The sequence below is a fragment of the Hippoglossus hippoglossus genome, chromosome 1 (assembly GCF_009819705.1).
Source record: "Hippoglossus hippoglossus isolate fHipHip1 chromosome 1, fHipHip1.pri, whole genome shotgun sequence".
NCBI lineage: Eukaryota > Metazoa > Chordata > Actinopteri > Pleuronectiformes > Pleuronectidae > Hippoglossus > Hippoglossus hippoglossus.
The window spans coordinates 28,094,569-28,114,203 of NC_047151.1; the positions used below are offsets into that span (position 1 = coordinate 28,094,569).

Below are 19,635 nucleotides of genomic sequence, written 5' to 3' on the forward strand. Positions count from 1 at the left end.
AACGTGCATGCTCGTGCACGTCGGTGCAGCAGCAGCGGAGGTGACGCTGTCAGGAGGTCACATGTAATGACTTTTTAACAGAGAAATACATTTCCACACAGGCTCTGGTTTATTCCTGCGATGGAAAGTATTTGACACGAGACATTGACCCTCTGCTGAGACAAGTGGCTTCACCTGAAGTGTGTGTGTGTGTGTGTGTGTGAATGAAATGTGAGTGTGTGCGCTTAACCTTTCTATTCCTGCTAAAAACACACACACTCTCTCTCTCTCTCTCTCTCTCTCTCTCTCTCTCTCTCTCTCTCTCTCTCTCTCTCTCTCTCATTCACACATGTACACTTTGTCTTTGTCTCTGTTTCTATCTGTCTGCCTCCATTTCCATTTAATGGAGTATGAGGTGGGGGGGGGGTGTGTAGCGGTGGCAGTGGGCGGCGGCGGGGGGGGGCCTCAGGTTGAAAATTGCGATATGTATTTATGTTTCTCTGTATATGGTTGCTAAGCAACAGCCGAACGAGGGTATTTACAGTTAATAAAAACTGAGTGACATTAGCTTGGTGTATCAGAGGTAAAGCGTTCGGTGCTTTAAGATCCGGGAAGAAAGACAAGGCCGTGTGTGTGTCTGTGTGTGTGTGTGAGAGAGAGAGTGTCCTTTGTGAATAGTGACTAATAAATGGTTCCACATACTGTCTGTATAGATGTGTGTGTGTGTCTGTGTGTGTGTGTGTGTGTCTGTGTGTGTGTGTGTGTGTGTGTGTGTGCATTATAATTGCTCACTCAGCCTTGTCTTTGTCGATTTTTCTGTGTGTTTCTGTTTGTTTGTTCTGAGCCCAAAAAGCCTTTGCATTAGCTCCGGCCTTGTCTATTATCTCTGTGTGTGTGTGTGTGTGTGTGTGTGTGTGTGTGTGTGTGTGTGTGTGATTTTTGTGCTCACACATCATTGTGTGTGTGTCTGTTTGGAAACGAGCTTCCGGGCCATTGTCTGAACCAAAGTTTATTTTCATTGTCGTCAGTTTTCACGAAATATTAAAACGTGTTTATTTGCGTGTTGAATTCACCGGTGATTTGCGGTGACAAACTGCTTTGTGCTGCGATCTTTGTTGTGTGTTGCCGCTGGGTGAGAACAGTGGAGGCTGTGCATCAGCAAAATATGTCCTACGGGGGGGGGGGGGGAAAATCATTGTCATTTATGTTCCTTACCCTTCAAAAGATAAAACAATGGTTCAAACAACCTTTAAAATTCTGTCTAAATATTTCATTTTGAAAACAACACGTCATGTGTGACGGTTTCTCTTCTTTTATGGTATGTTCCTTATTGTCACGTATGTTGTTTTGATGTTAGACACGTCACCGTGCGTTAATATCACGTCTCTTCTCTGTTTCTCAGGCTTTGAAAGCATCTTGGACGGCTTGTTTGGGCCGGGACTAGTCAAAGATATCACCCTGTTCCAAGGTAAACACACACACACACACACACACACACACACACACACACACAAGCTTAACACACTTATATTTATTATTTGTATTTTTAGGATATGACTTGTTTTTTTATTTGATTTATTTCTGGCTCCATTTGTTATTTTTTCAGACCACTGACAGGATCTGCCCCTGGTGGTAATAACTGGTCTCTGTGAAGATAAACTAAATGAAAGAAACAAATCAGGGAAATCAGAAACGATAATGTTAGTATATTAATAATTATAATTAATATAAGTGTCGTTACGTGTCTTCCCCTGACTTTGTTAGTGGTCGTGTCAGACTAACCGCTCGGCGTGTTTTAAGTATCGTCCAGAAAACTGGGCGACTTGAACATTCACAAAAAAACATAATAACACACCAGTGGAAAGAAACACTGATAAAACAAAACCTCAGCTCTAAATCTAGATTATTATCATCTAGATTATGATCTGTCGATCTGTTAACGGTATTTTATCGCCCTGCCCACAGAATGAACACATCTAAACAGAAATATTTCATTCAGGACAAACTCTTTAGCGTCGTCACTAAATGGAGAATGAGCAGAAACGTCTGGACCAGCTTGAAGTAGATGTGAAGAATGAAAAGGACCAAATGCACCGACTGCTGCTGCATCAGACCATGACCCACAGAAACCAGACAGACTGGTTTCTGTGGGTCGTGGTCAGACCATGACCCACAGAAACCAGTCTGTCTGGTCTCGTATTGTCTTTATCAACAAAGGTGGCGGGCGACATCAGCTGATGCAACAGACAACGACAACATACCAGAGATGCTTCTTAAAATTCACTTTCCACCTCAATCTGCACGGACGAACCATAAAACGCTGACTGGGATTCACGAGGCTGGTCATGTGACTCGTGTCTCTCACAGAGGGTTTCCCAGCTCCGAGGGACACATCCAATATAGATGCCATGAGCGCAAAGCCAGTGACGACCAGTCTCACCTAAACACCCACAACTCTCTCTCTCTCTCTCTCTCTCTCTCTCTCTCTCTCTCTCTCTCTCTCTCTCTCTCTCCTCCATCTCAGGGAAAGGAGGTCAACATGGCGTCCGGGAGTCATGTGACCCCCTCCCCCACCAACTTAAGGCATTTTTAGAATATTTCCAATATTTTCACCCGTGCATCACACTTCCACGCCGTCTCAGAGCGGAGCAGCCGTACATGCTACGTGCACACAGACACACACACACACACACCAGATCTCATATACGTGCAGCAGCATTAAGGTTGAAAGATTTTGTGGCGTTGACATATTCACACATTTAAATAAAAATAAAAGAACGTGGAACATGCTCCGTACATTTTCTCCCTCAAATGGCGCCGATCCCTCTCCACATCAGTGAGTAATGATTTCCAATATTTCCCAGAAGTCCGGAGGCGCACCACTCAAGAGACGGGGCTTGTTCCCGCTGCTGCAGTAAAGTGTGAATGTAGCCACGTGACCGGGTTGTGTGTCTGTAGATATCAGGTCACTGCTGTGACACACCAGTCAGGCCTCAGTCACAAGACTGGGATGTACATTAGAAAAAACAAAACCAGTCAGAAATGTTTGATTTTTTAATTCTTTACACTCAACTACACACACTCTCCTCCTTGTCTTACTTTATTCTTGGGGACCCGTCATTGACTTAGTAACTGCTGTTTGTTCTCGGATCACGAGACGAGAGACTTTCTGGTCCCCGTTGAAAAGACAAAACCGACTCAGATCACATCTCAAACCTTCGGGAAACTCCGTCCAACTCAAGCCAATCTAGGTGAAGGTGCTGGAGGTGCATGTGGAGAACCATCACGAACCATGTGTGTCTCTGCATCGCTCTCAGGTCCGGCTCGGTTAGAGAGAACCAGAATCCCTCTCAGGTCCGGCTCGGTTAGAGAGAGAACCAGAATCCCTCTCGGGTCCGGCTCGGATAGAGAGAGAACCAGAATCCCTCTCGGGTCCGGTTCGGTTAGAGAGAACCAGAATCCCTCTCGGGTCCGGCTCGGTTAGAGAGAGAACCAGAATCCCTCTCGGGTTCGGTTCGGTTAGAGAGAACCAGAATCCCTCTCGGGTCCGGCTCGGTTAGAGAGAACCAGAATCCCTCTCGGGTCCGGCTCGGTTAGAGAGAGAACCAGAATCCCTCTCGGGTCCGGCTCGGTTAGAGAGAGAACCAGAATCCCTCTCAGGTTCGGTTCGGTTAGAGAGAACCAGAATCCCTCTCGGGTCCGGCTCGGATAGAGAGAGAACCAGAATCCCTCTCAGGTTCGGGTTCGGTTAGAGAGAACCAGAATCCCTCTCAGGTCCGGGTTCGGATAGAGAGAACCAGAATCCCTCTCGGGTCCGGCTCGGATAGAGAGAACCAGAATCCCTCTCAGGTCCGGGTTCGGATAGAGAGAACCAGAATCCCTCTCAGGTCCGGCTCGGATAGAGAGAACCAGAATCCCTCTCGGGTCCGGCTCGGATAGAGAGAGAACCAGAATCCCTCTCGGGTCCGGCTCGGTTAGAGAGAACCAGAATCCCTCTCAGGTCCGGCTCGGATAGAGAGAGAACCAGAATCCCTCTCAGGTCCGGCTCGGTTAGAGAGAACCAGAATCCCTCTCGGGTCCGGCTCGGATAGAGAGAACCAGAATCCCTCTCAGGTCCGGCTCGGATAGAGAGAACCAGAATCCCTCTCAGGTCCGGTTCCGGGTTCGGTACAACTGCAGGGCCGAAATTCTAGTTCTGTCTGAAAAGCTTTTATGAATATTTTGACATATGTTGAGTCCATTCTTCTTTTTATTTCTCTTGTTTCGTTTGGTTCCTGTAAAGCTCTTTGTATCTTGTTCTATATAAATACACTTTATTATTATTCCCGAACCGACCCCCTTAACCTACAAGCAGCCATTTCAACATGTGGCGTCAGACCCCACAAATCCAGTAAACCACACACACACACATAAATCAGTGCAGCAGAAAAAAAAACAGTGTGTGTGTTAAACAGGTTTCTGTAAATATTAAATACAGAAAATGATTCTCATTAACATGATGTTTATAAAACCAGGATGCAGCAGAAACACTGAGCTGGTTAATTAAGAGACTGTCGACGCACCGACTGAGCACAAACACACAGAGTTAAAGATTCATGTAAACACACACACACACACACACACACACACACACACACACACACACACACACACACACACAGACCTGAGTACTGGGAGGGGTGGGGGGTCACGTTAGCAGTGGGACTGGAGCTAATTGGCGCCTTCCCAGGGAAACTGTATGTGGCGCAACCACAGGGTTCAAGCACAGTTCACCTTTGACCTTTCCATTACAGCGAGAGAGAGACTGTCCACGCACACACACACACACACACACACACACACACACACACACACACACACACACACACACACACACACACACACACACACACACAAGCGTTGTGATTTGCGATCATGAAGAAGACGTCATTGTTCTCAGAGGCTCAAACTTGTGTTTCTTGTCTTCGCTCCCTGAAAAGAAACTTAACTGCAGCTCGTCTTGTCTTTGCCTCTCGTGGTTTAAATGTTCATCTTGTTTCAGCACGAAAGAAACATTTCAATTTCTTATTTTACAAAAAAGGCAAAAATAGGTGGAAAGGTATTTTGAATGAGAGCCAGATATATATATTAGTCTGGATAGATAATAAGACACGACAGAACCCTTTGTCTGCTGACTAACACCTGCATTACTGTGGGATAAATATACGTCTGTATAATTTCGCCATATTGTGAAACCATAAAAAAAAAGGCTTTAAAAGCTTGAAATCCAATAAAAAGGGTTTTGCACGATGGAAAAGTCTTGAAGCCTTGAATAATGTACTTCAGGTAAAGTAACTGGAGATAAGGTTTTTTCTGTAGAGACGAACTTTGTGCAGTTTGGATTTTAAGAAGTTTGCTGATGTCTTTTGAGTCCGCTAACTGCTGCAAAGTGCGTGGTGTTGGGAGACACTGAGCATCATGGGAGCTGGAGTTTGTCTGGATTCATTTAACCCTCTGCTTCCTGTCCCCCCCCCCCCCCCCCCCCCCTCTCTGCAGACTGCGAGCCGGAGGAAGTGTCTGACTGGTCCTTCGACGAAAACTGTCTCTTCTGCTGCTTAAGACGTGAGAAAATCAAGGTAGGAGACAGAAACTGAAGGATCCATGAGGAGGACGTGGACAAATTCACACAAATGTCCCAAAATGTCAAACGACTCCTTCAAACAAAATGTCGGACTTACAAACCAACAAATGGTTTTAGCCTTACACAACTTAATTAATCATTTAGTATTAACTGTGCAACATTTTATATCCAAGGCTGATAATGAATTAATTATCAATATCTATAATAGACGTGCAACATATATTCAAAGCTTTCGCTGCCATCGTACACCTGACAGATTGAAAAACATTTTATCGTAACGTTGAATATTTAAAAAAGAGCAAAAAACTATAAAATATAAATGTGTGTTTTTATCACACCACACATTTTGTGTTTTTTATCTGCCGCCATTTTGAGCTACGTGTTTAAAAACTCCTCATCTTTGTCTTTGCCTCCTCTTCCTCCCTCACACTTGTTATTTGTGTTTTTTCCAACCAGCATGGTCTTGACCCCAATTTAGCTTGAGAAAGGAATACTACATAACTGTGTGTGTGTGTGTGGTTGTCTCTGTGTGTGTGTGTGTGTCTGTGTGTGTGTGTGTGTGTGTGTGTGTGTGTGTGGGAGGACGGAGACAGGGGTGTAAATTAGTGCGACTCCCACCGCAGCAGAGAGGCCGGCGATGCCTCCTCTCAGTGTTTCTCAGATAAAAAAAAGTGATCAGAGCAGAATAATAACTAGTTCCTTCTTAACGTGTACGTGCGCGCACACACACACACACACATGTTCGTGGTCGGTACCTGTGTCTGCTCGCTCTGCTGCAGACTCCAAACATTCACGTGAGGCAGCCACTTGCCGTTACACCCCCCCCTCCACTCTGCTTAAAAAGAACAAAAGGCAATGGCCCCTGTTTGACTCCTTGTGGGGGGGGGGCGTCTCCGTCCCCACACTGGCTGTTATAAAACCACAGAGACAGACTCATTCATTAAAACACAGGAGGCAGTGAAGTCTCTCTATTAATTAACACATCGATCTCATCAAGTGCTCCGTGATGAGTTTAATGTGACGGACGGAAACGTGCACATTTTATTTTTGCAGGAATTCTTTCTTCAAAACTTGTGCAACTGTTTAATTGAAAGACACTCGGAGCTCCTGACGACAGCAGCAGAATGAGTTCTCTTCTTCTAATCTAAATATCGGGTCTCCGATGTTTTTATTTTCATCTTATTGTTCTTTATTTTTGGAGAGTGATGGAACAAGGGATTGAGGAGGCGAAACGAAGAAGGGAAGGAAGTAGGAGGGGGGGGGGGGTGTCCTTCCCTCTACCGTCGAGGGTCGCTTGTTTTTCGACTTGACCCCGGTTTGACCTCCAGGGTTGGCCATCTGTCTCCTAAAAAACATCCCGGCTCTTCTGCCGCCGCCGCCGCCGCCGCCGCCGCCGCACTCCATCAACCCCATCTGTCGCTCTGTCGTCCTCTTCAGTCTGTCGCTCTCCGTGCGGGTGTTAATAGAATCCTGCTGCCAGCGCTGCAGCTGAAGATCCACACAGCATCACAAAAGTTCCTTTGTGAAATACAGTAATTACGGGGAAAAAAAACACATCTAAATAAACCAGAGAAGAATCAATTAAACAAAGTCTAGCAGGGATTAAAGAGAGATCTCTGCAGCGGCACTGTCTGATTGGTCAATAATCGCGTTAGCCTCATAGTGTGCAAATCATGACACCAATAAGACGAACATTTTGCAGCCGGCTTCATTATATTCCTCTTCTCGCTCAATACAGTTTTCATCTTTTATTAATCTGTCAGGGCTCCGGGGCTTTCTGCCGCTCGCTTGTTTGTGAAATGCCAGCGGAGCTTCAGGAGGCGGGAACCATCGATTCATTGATCTGAAGCCGGGAGCAGAACGAGAGGGAGAGAGAAAGTGAGGGGGGGGTTAAAATACAGAGAGGGAGGACCGGCCTTAAAAACACACACTCCTCCAACATCTGTTTGTTCCTTTGTCTCTGACACACACACACACACACACACACACACACACACACACACACACACACACACACACACACACACACAGTCCCTGTTTAGTGTTGTAAAGACAATAACAACACACTCATTATAACCACAATACGAACTGTGGGTGTTAATCCCTCCTCCAACAAGACGCTGGATTCACATTCCGACTGAGCCGTGCTCCCTTTCATAATAATCCCTGCGTCTCGCCCGGCTCAAGGCCCCGGGCGAAGCCATCCGATTGGCTGTGAGCTTGCCAAAGGCCCGCCTCCAACCAGTGAGCTGTCCCCGCCAGGCCACGTCTCCCTGTCGTGGCTTTTTATTGGTCATCGGGCGGCTTGGCGCTGTTTGATAACCGCGGTCGACTTCGACATACGACTGTTACCAACTGCTTGACGACACCTTTTGCAAAACTCGCAAGAGAACAAATAAGATACGAGGCGGCGTCGCTGTGCGTTCAGAGGTTTTAGATTCCGGAGCGAGCGTCGGACCGAGTGGACGTAATGACGTCATGCTCTGACTCTGCTCTGTGACATGGAGACAGGAATGTGAAATATTCTGTTAACAACTCGTGCAAACAATAGTAAAAGTCAATAGATTAGTGGTGACGGGAGGAAGCAGAGGCTCAACTGGGCACTTTGTTAGGAACACCACACTAACACTACTCATTGTATATGATTATAATGTGTACAATATATTTATGAGTTGGACAAATGAGACATTAACAGACTAAACAATGAATTGAGTAATTGAAAATATGTAATTAGCAGGGATAATAATAAAAACTAGAAGGACACGGACACGTCACAATGTTAACGAAAATGAAAATCCTGGATCCGCCCCCTTAATCGATTCAAAACTCAAACCCCCTTCCACCACGTTTCAGTAAAATTAGGGTCGGTAGGTTTTGCGTAATCTAGCTGACGAACAGCAATGAAAACATAACCTCCTGGGAGGATTATGAGTTTCAGCCTCACGATGATGAACTATCGTTTTAAAAATCTGTTGTGCCTTTTTTAGATGGTAAAAAGTGAAAGTGAAAAATTAGGAGAGAGAGAGAGAGAGAGAGAGAGAGAGAGAAGGGGAATGTCTTTCAATTAATGGTTTAACCGGCTGGAATTGGAACCGGGGACCTGCTGCTGGAGACATATGTGGTTGACACCTTAACCCTTTGGATACCAGCCACTATGGAATATCCACCGTGTGCATCCACAGACTTCGATCACAATCAGCCATTTTCAGGCTAAAGAACATGAGAAGTCTGCTCGTACCTTTAGATATCCACAGTCGGACGAGGTGCAGCGAACCTGTGATGTGATGGTGTGTCAGGGTATTTATGTTTTGGACGGAACCGACTCACTAATTGTCTCCTGTGTGTGTTTGTCTGTGTAGGACCACGCTGCAGAGGACGGCGGAGGCAGCCAGTCGCTGTCTGAAGACTTCAAGCGGGAGCAGTCTCGGATCAGCCGGCTGGAGAGACAGGCCCAAGACTTCCTCAATGCTGTGTTCCACAGAAAAGGTACGACGCACACACACACACACACACACACACACACACACACACACACACACACACACACACACACTCTCTCTCATCAGTAATTTCTTTACTCATTATCACATTCCCTCTGGTCATGAATAACTAGAATATCTTGGTATTTCCAGAGGTGTATTTCAAACAGGTTAAGTCAGAGAATTTGGTTAATCCTCATGAGAAATCAGAAACCTATAAGGAAATATAACACCAGAGTATATTATATATTTTATATTTCAGACATTACCTGCATTTAATTATTTTCTGTACCAACTGTTGAAACGAGATCTTTTAAGACCCGGAGGAGTCATCGCGTATTTTAGAATCGGCCGCAGCAGAAATCTGTTTTATTGCTTTCAGTTGCAGAACTCGATATATAAACATTATAATATCAATAAAAACGAAACAGTGCTGATGTCAAATGTTCTCGTTGCTTCACAAAATCTAAATATGTTCTCGTCTGCGAATTATCTTTTCTTTGTGTCAGTGTTTGTCACCTGCAGAAGACTCTGCTGTACTTTGGAATATCTACAGTAGTTTTCTCTTGGGCTGCGGAGAAGAAAGAAGTAGCATCGGTTTAATGATCGCAAAAACATGAGCTGTAAACTTTTTCAGGTAGTTAAACCTGTGGACTTTGGGAGTATTTAAGTTTTATACTCGTTGGGCTGTGAAAACTATGTAGAAAGCAGACTGAGGATATCTGAACCCTGAATTAGGAAGGACACACGTCTCTGTGAGAGACTGACGTGTAGAGTCGAGTGTCGTCTGCATAATATGAGAATTTGTACAGTTTGTAAATGGATAAAAAAAGGGGACCGTGGATCGATCCCTGAGGGACGCCACATGGAACTCTATCAAAGTTTTACATTTGGAACAAAGGCGTTTCTGCCCTGTAGGTAGACCTTAAACTGGTTTAAATCTGGGCCAAAGAGGCCGACCCACTTTTCAAACTGTACTAACAGAGCCATGATTGATGCGAGAGGCCATGTGGGAAACCCTGTAGAAGGTTATTTTACAGACATGAGATACCAGGGGTGAATTTCGGGAAGTTGAAAACTTTAATAATAGGATGAAAATGATCATGTGTGCGATTTGTCACATTTCTTGACAACTCACACAAACTGCCCAGAGAGCGGAGATACATGACAAATACATGAATACAGTTAATACTGACAAAGATCGGTCACAAAAGTGCAAATCAGAGCTGGTCAGAGTGTTTTCAGGGATTAATCAGAACCCGATGAGGTGTTTCGGTCCATGCAGGCGGACGAAGGACTAAATATCAAACCAGCGGATGTGTCCGGTTCACTGTAGGACTTTAACATAATTGGTCACAGGAGGATTGCTGCCTAAATGTTGAGAGCCAAATATAAAACTGCAGCACGGTTGATGCAAATGTTGGGTAACCCTGAGCAGTGTGGGGGCTGCTTACCCTTCAGGCCATTGAGGAGACATTTCCATAAACCATGACATTGTTTTATTTAAGAGTGGAAGAGTTTTGCATATGCTTTTCACTGCATATAATAAAAAAAAAAAACTCAAGATCTTTTCATTGGTATTTTTCAATACTTGATGGATTTTTTTTGTGCTCCAGCTCGAGCTGCACGAACCGAAGGTGCTTGCACTCATGCCACAGTAAATTATTTCCGTGCCTCTTTGAAGATTCAGTTTAATAACCCTGAGCCTGAGGGCAGAGGCAGTGAAAGGGGAATGAAAACTGTCCAAAATGTGTAGGCGCAGAGGCAAAGAGAGAAATGCACCATGGAGAGTTTACGAGTTTCACTTCTCCTCTGAAAAACTTCGTATGAAATGAGTCACAGCACAAAGGTTTACGTACCGTTAAGTATTAAACAGGAGTTTCTGAACCTACAGGAAATGTTTAGCATTTCAAAACTCTTAACTTCTTTCTTCTCACTGAAGCAGAATATATGTGAACATAATCGTAAAAAAATGTTTTATAGCTCAAACTATAATCAAAGCTGACAAATGCACATTACAAAACATGCTCAGGTTGCTTCAGGATCAGATTTTTTTTAATTTAGAAAACGTGAGTTTGATGCCAAAATCTATGTCAGTGTCACAATACAGAAAATATTATTTCATAACAAAGATGGATTCTGTTTTCCATCATGTTACAAATACGAGACTGCAGTCGACAGCTGAATTCTCCAGTGACGAGCTCTCGCTTTCCTCCGTCCACACTAGCAATGTTTCATCTTGTCAGAAATAATTTCTCAATCTTTTTAAGACACAATCTGCTTCCTGTGTTTTGTTTATGTTTGAAATGTACACACGAGAATATCCAGACTCAAAAGATCCTTCAGTCTCGCTTTGTTCTTGTAACTTTTGATTTATGAACATTTGAGATAGAAACCGAAAGGAGAGAGGTCACGGTATAATTAATACGTGATGCAATAATTATGAAAGATCTGTTTTGATCCCAGTTCTTTATGGAGACGTAAAGATTAGATGTTCTAGAGCTTTGATCAAGAGACCGGCAGCAGGTCGTTGTTTTCTGGAATCAGTGTTTTGTCACTAATCATTTTGAGGAGGTAGGTGTCGGAGGTCAGCCCATCAGGGATGTGACAGTTGCTCAGTTTTTAACTGGTTGTCAAACTGGAAATATGGACATGGTCATTTCTACACAACTCGTAACTGAGTTTGTTTCCACTTGTGTTTTGGACGTTTGATAAAGAAGCGAATCGGGATTTTCCAGCAGAAGTTTCTCTGCAGGTCCAGGAGTTTGCTGGTTTGCTGCTCTTATCATATTTGTTCTGAAATGCTCTAACTCATTGGATGTGGTTGTTTTTGGGAGCAAGGGGAATATCCTCCTCCTCCTCCTCTAAAGAGAAATGTCCTGAATTTCCATTTAAAAGAAATCCTTCACTTTAGATGTGTTAATGTTGATTCTGTATATTCTTGTATTTACATTCCCACCCAGCTTTGTTGCAGGACTCAAACAAATTCAAAGTCCCTGAATGTTTGCTGATTTAACATTTTCCTTTTCTGATTGTACCGTGTTCTGTGTCGCGGTGGTTATGTAGCGGCGGTGCGGCGCTGAGGCCGGGCGGCGGCGGTGTGTGTTGTGTTTTTCCAGGAGTGAGGGAGGAAACAGATGTCTGTCCAATCAATGCCCAGTCCTAATCAATGTGGCTGTACTCGCACAGGCAGAGCTGCCCGAGGAGCTGCTATATATAGACTTAACCAGTCACACAGGCCTCGCCATGATGGGACGCACACACACACACACACACACACACACACACACACACACACACACACACACACACACACACACACACACACACACACACACACACACACACACACACACACACACACACACACACTCAGAGGCAGAGTACAGCTCAGGAATGTGTTGTCATGCGACGTCACTGCTCTGAAACAATGTTCTGCCCTCGTGGTCATTTTTTAATCGTTATGCAGAAGGTATAATGATATATTTATATAACTGGTTAACATGAGAAAGATTGTGAACCTCCTGCTTCAGGTTATTTTAGAATAAGTCTTATTACGTCTTTATGTTTTCATCTGTTAGTTTGTTAGATAGTTTGCAGGATTACACACGGAAACTACCGGAGCGATTTCCACAAGACGTTGTGACAGGATGTGATGTGGGTCAGGAAGGAAACCGTCACGGAGCCAGGCTATTTTCTTTGTTGACTTCTCAGAGAATTATTAATGGATCTTTATGAAAATAAACAGACATAATTAGAAGACTGATACTTTTTGCGATTTGGTGCAAAAATCGGCATCTAGTGGATTTACATGGGGTTTTGTAAAGGGACTGTTGAGCCTTGATGGAGGAAGTAATAAGTAATCAATATATTAATTGTGCAGCTTTCTAACAATCAAATAATAATATATAAAATAAAGTATGCTGTGAAATCAGCTGTAAGCCGATTAAAAGTCAAAATAAGGAATCATGGATGTTTAAGTAAATCATCCAGAAAAGTTGCTTGTTTCATCTTTTCAATTTCAAACACTTGTTTTGTTTCATCTTTTTTTTCTATTTAGCAACGTGATTATTTCAAATTTCTAAAATGTATCTGAGGGAAAAGAAGCAAGTTAAATAGTTTAGTAGCAAGTTCAACATTTTGTAACTCCAGATTAATTGATATTAAAGATAATAGTTACATCCCTATAATATAAAGATTTGCAATTCCAGGTACAGTCATAAATCTAATAATCTTTTTCATCACACTGACAGAGATACTTTATAATTCTACATCACATTCCTAATTGTTGTCTTCTTTTAAATTCACCATTTAAAATAAACACGAGGATCTTCATTGTTTAATTCTTTCCATTTGAAACTTTGTCCAATGTCATTAACTGGAGTTTCTCCTCTATTTAAATCTCGTCATGTGATTATTCACTGGATAATTTCTCAGTCAGAAAAATGCATTCAATACTGTGTCGTCTTTATCCTTCGGCTACGGTGGAGTAGCAGCTAAAAATACCCAGGATGCAATGTGACATGATGTTATGTCCCCGTCCATTCGACCCAGCGTAGTAAAGTACGATGTTATCTACGTACTAACACCAACACGTTGTTCCTGTCAACCGTCTGCTGCTGGAAGCTTCCTCTCTCAGGGTGGACGCTCGAATTCCTGAACGACTCAAGGAAATGTTTTTACAAAAAAAACCGCCGCTGCCTGACCTCTGGTGTGCGTTTGCACGAGTCGTGTTGCACAATGGCCGTTTCCTCAGGAGAGACGCGGCGGCACGTACCTGTCAAAACAAACTTACACATATAGGCAGCACATTTATGCATTTTCAAAAGGCCACGCAGGTTATTTACACGACTTGAGAAATCTATTTATTGGTTGAACTTGATACAGATGCTTCAGTTTACGGTTCAGGATTTGTTATGTCCATGTTAACAAGATCATGTCAGGAGCAGGGATTACAGGCTCGTGGCATGTGGACCAGCGGGCACAGAAATCAAACCGCATTAACCGAGGATTAATTCTTACAAACACAAACATGCAGGTGAAATCATAACCTTCTGGGTGGAAGTTTTAAAAGGACGACAAGTACAGGAGGAATAAAACTGCTTTGGTAGTTTGTCTGTTTTTAAAATAGATGTTGTTCTTCAGAAGATTAATTCTTTAATCACAACATCACCGTCGCTGACTTCTCCTCCAAAATCTACAAACGCTTATTATTCAGTGGAGATGTGACACGAGCCCAAACACTCTTAAAACAAGTGTCATGTTGTTATTGAATATTGATTAAAGCAGCTCATGGTTTAATTATTCTTTTTCTCCGCCCGTTTCAGACGAGCTAATCGCTGTTGTCTTTAAAACACCTCACACAACAAAGAGGCTTTGGTATGAACAGCTTTGTTTTTTGTCTGCTGTGTTTGACTCCAGGTTTTTATTCCTACGTGTCGACTCCAGTGTTCATGGTTACACGAGACAATAATATGTGAAACAGTCTGTAATTTTGCTGTGATATTAATTATTATCTCCGTGCCTCAGAAATGTAAACTCACAGCACTAAGTAGAGAACATGTTTCCTCCGAGGCCCGACAGTCCAATCAGTCCTCTAAACATTTCAGATTATTTTCATTCAAGATCTAAAATTATTCTCCGAGAAATTATTGAAAATGTTGAAAATCTTGGGATGTAAAAGAAAGTGAAGTTTGATCAGAGTTCTTCGCTGATCAATATCTCAGAGTTCAGGCCCGTTGATTTGTGACTTGCAACTTAACGCTCATTGTTTTAAACTGTTATTTTCATCATAAAGTTTTTCACTGGTCACAACACATTAGACATAATAAAACTAAAGTTCCAGTTTAGGGATAAACTAGTGGAATAAACAAATAGGATGGAAAATAGTAAATAAAAAACTATATTAAAACCTGAGGTTCTCGTCCACACGTCAGTTTGAGTCTCGCTCTCGGAAAAAAGCGTCGGGCTGCTGTTGCCCCAGAGCGACCAAGCGAACAAGTGAACAAGTGAAGTACGGTTTCCCGGTCCTGGTGCAGCCCTCGTCGCTCCTTTAGCACAAACTGTGACGAAACAGCGATCAAGCCCATAGGTGCAGAGTTAAAAAACAGGAAGCATGCTGGGAAAACAGATGTGAGCGGCACGGCTGGAAAATAGCAGCATTTAGGAGCGAGCTATGTGATTCTATTGTGCTTTAACCCCCCCTCAGCAGACTGGGCTCACTATACCGTACATACATTGTGTGTGGGTTCCTGGATTATTTCATCACATCTTCAGGATTATATTTTGGGGATAATGTATTGTTTGCAGGATTTAGGGTTCGACTCGGTGGCGAACATGAAAGAGTCCAAATAATAAAGCTGCTGGTTGTGAGGAGATAAGTACTGTTGACTTATCTGGGACAATGCCAGATTAATGCATTAATAACAAATGAGTGTCGTCATTGTCACTGTTTTGCTCAACGTGCATTAACCCGACAGATCCATGACCGGTGCTTGATGTGGGTTTGTTACGTGGCAGCGGGGATAATGGGAAGTTTTGTCATCGGTGTTTTCTGCCAGATACTAACAACAACGTTTCAGTTTGAAAAGTGAAAACAAGAGTAACATCTTTAGATTTCAAGGTAAATCTGTGGGATCTGTTCTCGAAGAATGACGATCAGCTCTGTGTTGTACACACTGATATCATGATGCTCTCATCACAGTCAATAGGCCGGATTAAGTCCAGCTTCTCTGTGATTTTTGGATTATTTCAGCAAAGCATCAGGATTACATTTTCAGGATGAAAGTGGATAAACGAGCTGTTGAACGTGGCGATGGCCGAACAAATTCCTGGAGGATTCTGACGTGTTTGCTCTTCTGTGTTTGTTTCTCTCCAGACCTCCCAAGTTTCTCAGACCCGCACATTCCTCTAGTGGCTCGTGAGATCATGCAGCGAATGATCCGCCAGTTCGCTGCCGAATATACCTCAAAAACTACTCAGGACGACCTGCCCCTGCCCAACGGCACCATGAAGGACCAAAGCCTACCGATAGCGGCGTCTCTGGCCCTGGGCTCCTGCTCCCCGCCCGGGCCCCTGCCGGCACCGAGCTCCCCTCCATCGCCTGCCTCCTCCTCCCCATCTCCGACCCCAGGGCCAGGCCTCAGCCCCGCCTCCGCTAGCGCCGCCGCCGCCGCTGCTGCCGCCTCAGCAGCTACCTGCACCCAGAGCAGCAACGGCACGGGAGCCAGTAACGGCGGAGGAGGAGGAGGAGGTACGGCTGCTGCCTCTGCACAGAATCCCGTCCTCAGCAAGCTTCTCATGGCCGACCAGGACGGCCCGCTGGACCTCACCGTGAAGAAGAACCAGGTCGACTCCGAGCCCAGCCAGCAGGGTGAGGGCAACACACGGGTTTTTATCACTTGTGAGAACATTGGTTTAGTCCCATTTTATACATGACCACCTCGAACCCAGCTTTTATTTTAAACCTGGAAATAAACCAGTAACCTCATCGCACCATCTTTTTTGGCTAAAGACAGGACAGACCTCGCAATGGGACTGTGTGACCACGGTCCCCACATTGCAGTTAACGCAGATATACACAAAACAAGTAAGAGGCGGGCTTTAGCATTTCACCACATTTCACCACTATAGTCTGATGTTTGTTTTCCTTCTTGCAATAATTTGCACATCAGATGGCAAAACTCAGCGAGTCCCACTTTTTTTCTTTGAGAACTTCTCCTCACCTTCACATTAGTGACACACTGGTGATTGCAGAACAGATTAATTTCCTGCACGTAGAGACTCTGATTCAACACGTACAGATGCACGAGCAGATCACTGAGTAGCCGTCATCTTTTGGATTGAGCCCTGGCAGCGTGATACCCGGCTCTGAAATGCAGCCCAGGCTCTCAGTCTCCGTTTAATCAAACTAAATCAGCAGGAGGTCGCTGTTTCCATCACCGAGCAGACTGCAGGGTGGAGGCGGCAGCTCGCAGCTTCAACCCTCAGCCGCCGTGTGACCGGTCACCCAATTTAATACCAGCTTTTTGGAATCTGCTTACAGTAAGCCTCCTTAATTTTGACAAAAAAGATTTAGGCATTTATATCCACTGCTTGCTCACACGTTATCTCTCTCTCTCTCTCTCTCTCTCACACACACACATGCACAGAAAACACCTTTTAGATGAATTCTGGCTCAGATTATCCTTAAAGCTGGATCATATACACGCACTCCTTTAAATTATACCGTCCATGTCATTTCAGGAAATATGACGTTTTTTAATGCTGCACAAATCAACGTTTCGTTTAAATCAAGGAATCCAATGATTACATTAAATTTGAAAGCGTGGCAGGGATGAACTCGCAGACCTGAGCAGGTTTTTTTTAACTTTTTAGCTTCTTTTAGCTTTTAACAGTGTTTAAGTTTCAGGACTCTCCTCACCGGGGTTTCTAAAGAACTTCAGGCAGCTGCGAAATGTCCACTACACATTCTGCTTTCCACCAATAAAAGACTCACACTGTTAATCTGGGTCTTTTCTAAGAGTCTGACAACTTGACTCAAGTCCTTTAACACATATTCTCGTGAGCTCAGTAATATGACTTAATCCAGAGTCAGAGTTCATGATCATGATTCAGACCTTTTCAACAGGCCGCTCTCATTACTGCCACCAGCGTGTTACGTGAAAACAAGCACGCTAATGCAGACGTGGAGGCTAATTAACGTGTTTATCCGCTCAGGGACGGGAAGGACCTCGTTAGTGTTTGATGATCACGTTCGTTGTCACTGGACATTTTGTGACGAGCGTGTCATTTGATTTGTTTCAGAGCCAAAAGTCTTCGTACACACATGGTTCTGGATTCCTCGTGTGTATTGTCAGTGTGTGTGTGTGTGTGTTATTTTAATATCACCTAATGTTTTTCTGTTTTGTCCGATTAAACCACAAAAAGCCTCAGAAGATTAGCGAGTCCCGGGCCCGTGGGTTAGAGGGGTCAGAAGGTCAGATGCACTTTAGGGATTACACCAGCAAAACACCGACAGACAGATCGTCCGGTTGTGAATTTGTATTTATACGTTTTCCTTTCTGTGTGTTCTCAGTTTTAAAGATGTGATGTTTTAGCTATAAAACGTATACCTTCTTTACTTCTGGCCACCACGTACAGCTTCACTGTGGAGGGGAAATAAATGTTTTCTTGCACTTTATTCGTCACACAAGCTTCACGTAAATCGTCGGTGTCAACACGAGGAGCTGAATATGATGCGGTTGCCACGGTAACACAGTCACTGCTCCTCAAGTTGAACAAATCTTGACTTGTGATCCCAAAACATTTTTACCTTTTGTCGAGTTGGACACTGAACATGGTGCTGAAACTCAGATTGTGTATTTGCGGTGGCAGCGCTGAAGTTTACGATTAGACAAAAATTTTGCACATGGCCTCTTGGTGTTTTATATTTCTTTCATCCTAATCATTTACATTTGTTTTTAAATACTTTGTAGAACTTCATATAACGAAAAAATTTACAGCTTTAGCCTAATTTGATTTGAAAAAGAAAAATGATGCCAAAAGAGGCGTTTTTGTGTGTATTTTTGCGTAACGTTTACTGGACAGCAATTGGAATAAATATAATAAGAAATAAATATATGTAGGAATTAATAAATTAAATGTTCTTGTTAACTCTTGTTATCCTAAAAATCCCCAAAACCTCCCTCCTTCCTCTGAAATACAATGTTAACTCTTCTCCTCCAGTGAGTGAACAAAACACAAATTCATCATCAGAATTATTTGTGACTTTCTGCATCTCTTCTTGTCCTTTTCTCCAAATCCACAACTGATCCTTTGAGTAATGTTTGAACCCACAGTTGTTAAAACCTTTTTTTACTTTTGTCTCTGTGTGATTTTATTCTCAGACGGCGTCCTGGACCTCTCCACCAAGAAGAACAACGGCGCAGACGGCCACAAAACCTCGTCCGGCTTCCCGCCTGCGTCTGGGGTCAAAGGGTAAGACAACAGGATTAGTCAAACCGGCAACTGTTCGCCGGGCGGCGCTGTCATGTGCCTAAAACAACATGGCAGAGGTTAAAGCGCCCAGAGAGCAAATCATGAGTTTAACACTGCGAGGTGATGATGTCATAACTCAGGATCCAGATGCCAAACCACTGTCGGGCTTCTCATTGGTAAACAAACACTGGTGAAAAGACGACTGTCACAGAAACTGTTTCTCATCCGTAGTAATTAATGTTGTCTGGTGAATATGCTTTTAATGTTCATGTGGATAATTCTCTGGGCGACAAACAGATGAGAGAATAAACATATCGACACTTTTGTGAATATCTCAAGAAATAATGCAGAGATTTAGATCTTTTTTAAACATCCTGAGCTGCAGCCATTTGTATTAGTTCATATAGTGCAGTTGCAGTTATTAATATTTGTCAGTGATGCAGCTTCATTCCTCCCAGATCTGTAGTTTCTGCACGAGTTCATCTCAAACATCTGCAGGTGACGACAGTAAGAATCTGTCAGCGTAACGGTTTTATTAACTTATGTGGGTTTATTATACAAATACGACAAACAGGCAGT

At 43.6% G+C, this 19,635-nt stretch overlaps 1 protein-coding gene across 2 annotated transcripts in view; it reads left to right on the forward strand.

Moving 5' to 3' along the window:
- lcor (ligand dependent nuclear receptor corepressor) overlaps nucleotides 1-19,635 on the forward strand; it is a 65,417-nt gene that overhangs the window by 37,469 nt on the left and 8,313 nt on the right. For both annotated transcript variants that reach the window (XM_034583435.1, XM_034583426.1), the window contains exons 2-6: nucleotides 1,382-1,447; nucleotides 5,515-5,594; nucleotides 8,959-9,085; nucleotides 15,956-16,450; nucleotides 18,966-19,056. In XM_034583435.1, coding sequence (XP_034439326.1) covers nucleotides 1,382-1,447; nucleotides 5,515-5,594; nucleotides 8,959-9,085; nucleotides 15,956-16,450; nucleotides 18,966-19,056 — 859 coding nt within the window. The remainder of the gene's footprint in view (nucleotides 1-1,381; nucleotides 1,448-5,514; nucleotides 5,595-8,958; nucleotides 9,086-15,955; nucleotides 16,451-18,965; nucleotides 19,057-19,635) is intronic.